Source organism: Agrilus planipennis, unplaced genomic scaffold (genome assembly GCF_000699045.2).
Source record: "Agrilus planipennis isolate EAB-ADULT unplaced genomic scaffold, Apla_2.0 scaffold195, whole genome shotgun sequence".
In the NCBI taxonomy this organism is placed as follows: domain Eukaryota; kingdom Metazoa; phylum Arthropoda; class Insecta; order Coleoptera; family Buprestidae; genus Agrilus; species Agrilus planipennis.
In genome coordinates, this window is record NW_020439173.1 from 507832 (window position 1) to 510168 (window position 2337).

General features: G+C 34.4%; 1 protein-coding gene across 5 annotated transcripts in view; it reads right to left on the reverse strand.

The window, feature by feature from the left end:
• Window positions 1-223: 223 nt before the first annotated feature.
• LOC108739850 (dnaJ homolog subfamily B member 6) overlaps window positions 224-2337 on the reverse strand; it is a 39130-nt gene continuing 37016 nt past the window's right edge. For all 5 annotated transcript variants that reach the window (XM_018473928.2, XM_018473933.2, XM_018473931.1 and 2 more), the window contains 3 exons: window positions 1663-1848; window positions 1322-1592; window positions 224-761 (listed from right to left, as the gene is read on the reverse strand). In XM_018473928.2, the coding sequence (XP_018329430.1) occupies window positions 662-761; window positions 1322-1592; window positions 1663-1848 (557 nt within the window). In that variant the 3' untranslated portion in view covers window positions 224-661. The remainder of the gene's footprint in view (window positions 762-1321; window positions 1593-1662; window positions 1849-2337) is intronic.

Genomic DNA, 2337 nt, shown 5'->3' on the forward strand with positions numbered 1-2337 from the left:
CTACTTAATTAATTAATCAATTAATTAATTAATTAATTTAAAAAGAATAGTATAATATTATCGATTAAATACGCCAAACAATTAACAATCAATTAATTATTTAGTAACAGTTGTTGGAGGTAGGAGGGGTACGGGAAAGTACGAAACATCTACGTCAAGCATGTGTGTGTGTGAGTGTACAGACAGCCTGTAGTGGGGGGTTAAAATGGGGAGGAGGGGGGAATTTGTTGGCGAGAAAGAAGCCGCACAGTTATTTTTTTGTTTGCTTTCTGTTTTTTTTTTGTTTTTTCTAAAATGGAATATGTACTAGTAATAATTTTTAAATTCACATGTATCCGTCGGTCCTTACGATAATAATAGTAAAAGTTAATAACTATTGTAATAATAAAAAGTCATTTCACGTATTGTAAGTGGGTTTCATATAAACAACAGTTACCATCATCATCATCATCATCATCATAATCATCGTTCGTTTTACAATAATAATAATAATAATAATAATCAAAGTAATAGTAATAGTAATAATATTAATTAAAAAAAAAAAGAGGAATGGACGCGGGAATAAGGGCGGGAGAGCGACGGGGTATGATAAATTTTACGTTACGTTACTTAACAGGGATGTGTGATGGGGGGGCCGCCGAGCGGGCCGACCGTGACACAATTAACTGTACGTCAGGCTCTGAGGAACTCCATTTACAGTCTTTGATTTAAGAATATCGTTCTCGTATGTCATGACCGTTTCTTTTCCATTCTCGTACACCCTGTAAAATACATTAAAAAAAAAAAGAATTAGGTATCTACCTAAATTAAAAAAACAACAAAATGACAAAAGAACAACGAGAATAGTGAAACAAGGTAGAGTCCGTTCGCTTAGAGGAATGTACACGAAGCCAGATCGGTGTACGCGGACTACCTTAACGTGTGCAACTGTTAGAAGCTTGTTACGGCTACGGTTGGGCTTTAATCGGAAACATCTGACGGGCCGATATTCGTTTGTGCAGATCGGTCACGCTGTACCTATCTCTAAGTGAACGAACAATACACCAAAAGCATGAAAAATCAAAAAAAAAAAAAAACGCAAAAATACAAGAAGAACGGAATAATAAAAGAAAAGCAAAGGTAACAAAAGAGAAAAAAAAAAACAAGTCTTCAAGTTGCACTATACAAAAATTGAAAATATAGAAAAAAGTTGATTAATTAATTAAATATCTGTTGTACTTTTGGCAATCAACCACTGAAAAAATTAACTTTTTTTCTGACAAAAATTAACAGATGGCTCGACCTCGACTGTCTTATTTGAAATAAAATCATTGAGACTTACTTTTTCGTGGTGATTTTCTTTCCGTTGACGAACCTCGTCGACGTGGACGTCCTCTTGACGTTCGTGGAACCGGGCGAGCCGTTGGCGAAGGTGCTGTTGACGCTGCTGAACGACGTGAAGCCGCCCGGAGTGGCCAGGAAGTTCTCCATCAGGCTATCGCTTAATCCTAGACCGAAACCCCCGAAAGGACTGAACAGGGACGTGACCGCGTTCTGTGAATTACGGCCGTTTCTATGTCGACTTCTGTGTGATGAACCATGATCGCTTAATTCTGCAGAGAGAGAAGAAAAACAAAAGAATAAAAAACAAATTTTAGATAAATAAGAAAAAATCATAAATACCAGCAAAGAGATCAGCAAACGGAGTTCCGCCGAAAAATTCCCTAAAAACTTCCTCGGGATCTCTGAAAGTGAACCCGAATCCGAAACCCATTCCCATGTCGTAGTCATCGTCGTATCGTCTAGAACGTGCACCACCATTCAACAACCCTTCCTTTCCATACTGGTCGTACATGCGCCTCTTTTTGTCTGAAATTAAAAGAAAACAAAATTCGAATTTGCAGAAAAACCAGGAACAAAAGCTTTTTTTAAAAGTATTCATAATAAATTAGAGGATTGCTACAAGAACAAATAAAGTCAAATTAGAATTACATTAAAAATCAAAATGCTGCTTCATTATCTTATTTTGAAAAACAAAACAGGGGTAATTAATTTATAAGTACTTATTACTCATTAATTTTTATTGATTGACCAATAAATGATAAAATCATTAAAAGAAACGACATTAGGTAGAGAATTTTTATGATTTTTTTAAGGTTACTCTTGCAATAAAAGTTGATAGCTGATGTCTGATGTTGTACATAATTGTTTTTATTTTTTTTATTGAAATTCGATACTAAATTTATTTTAATACTTTTTAGAAATTGCCCGTAGCAATCCACTAAAATATAAAATAATAACAAATGAACTATAACAAAAAACAATAGAAAATCCACACCTTAAAAAAAAAATGAAAAT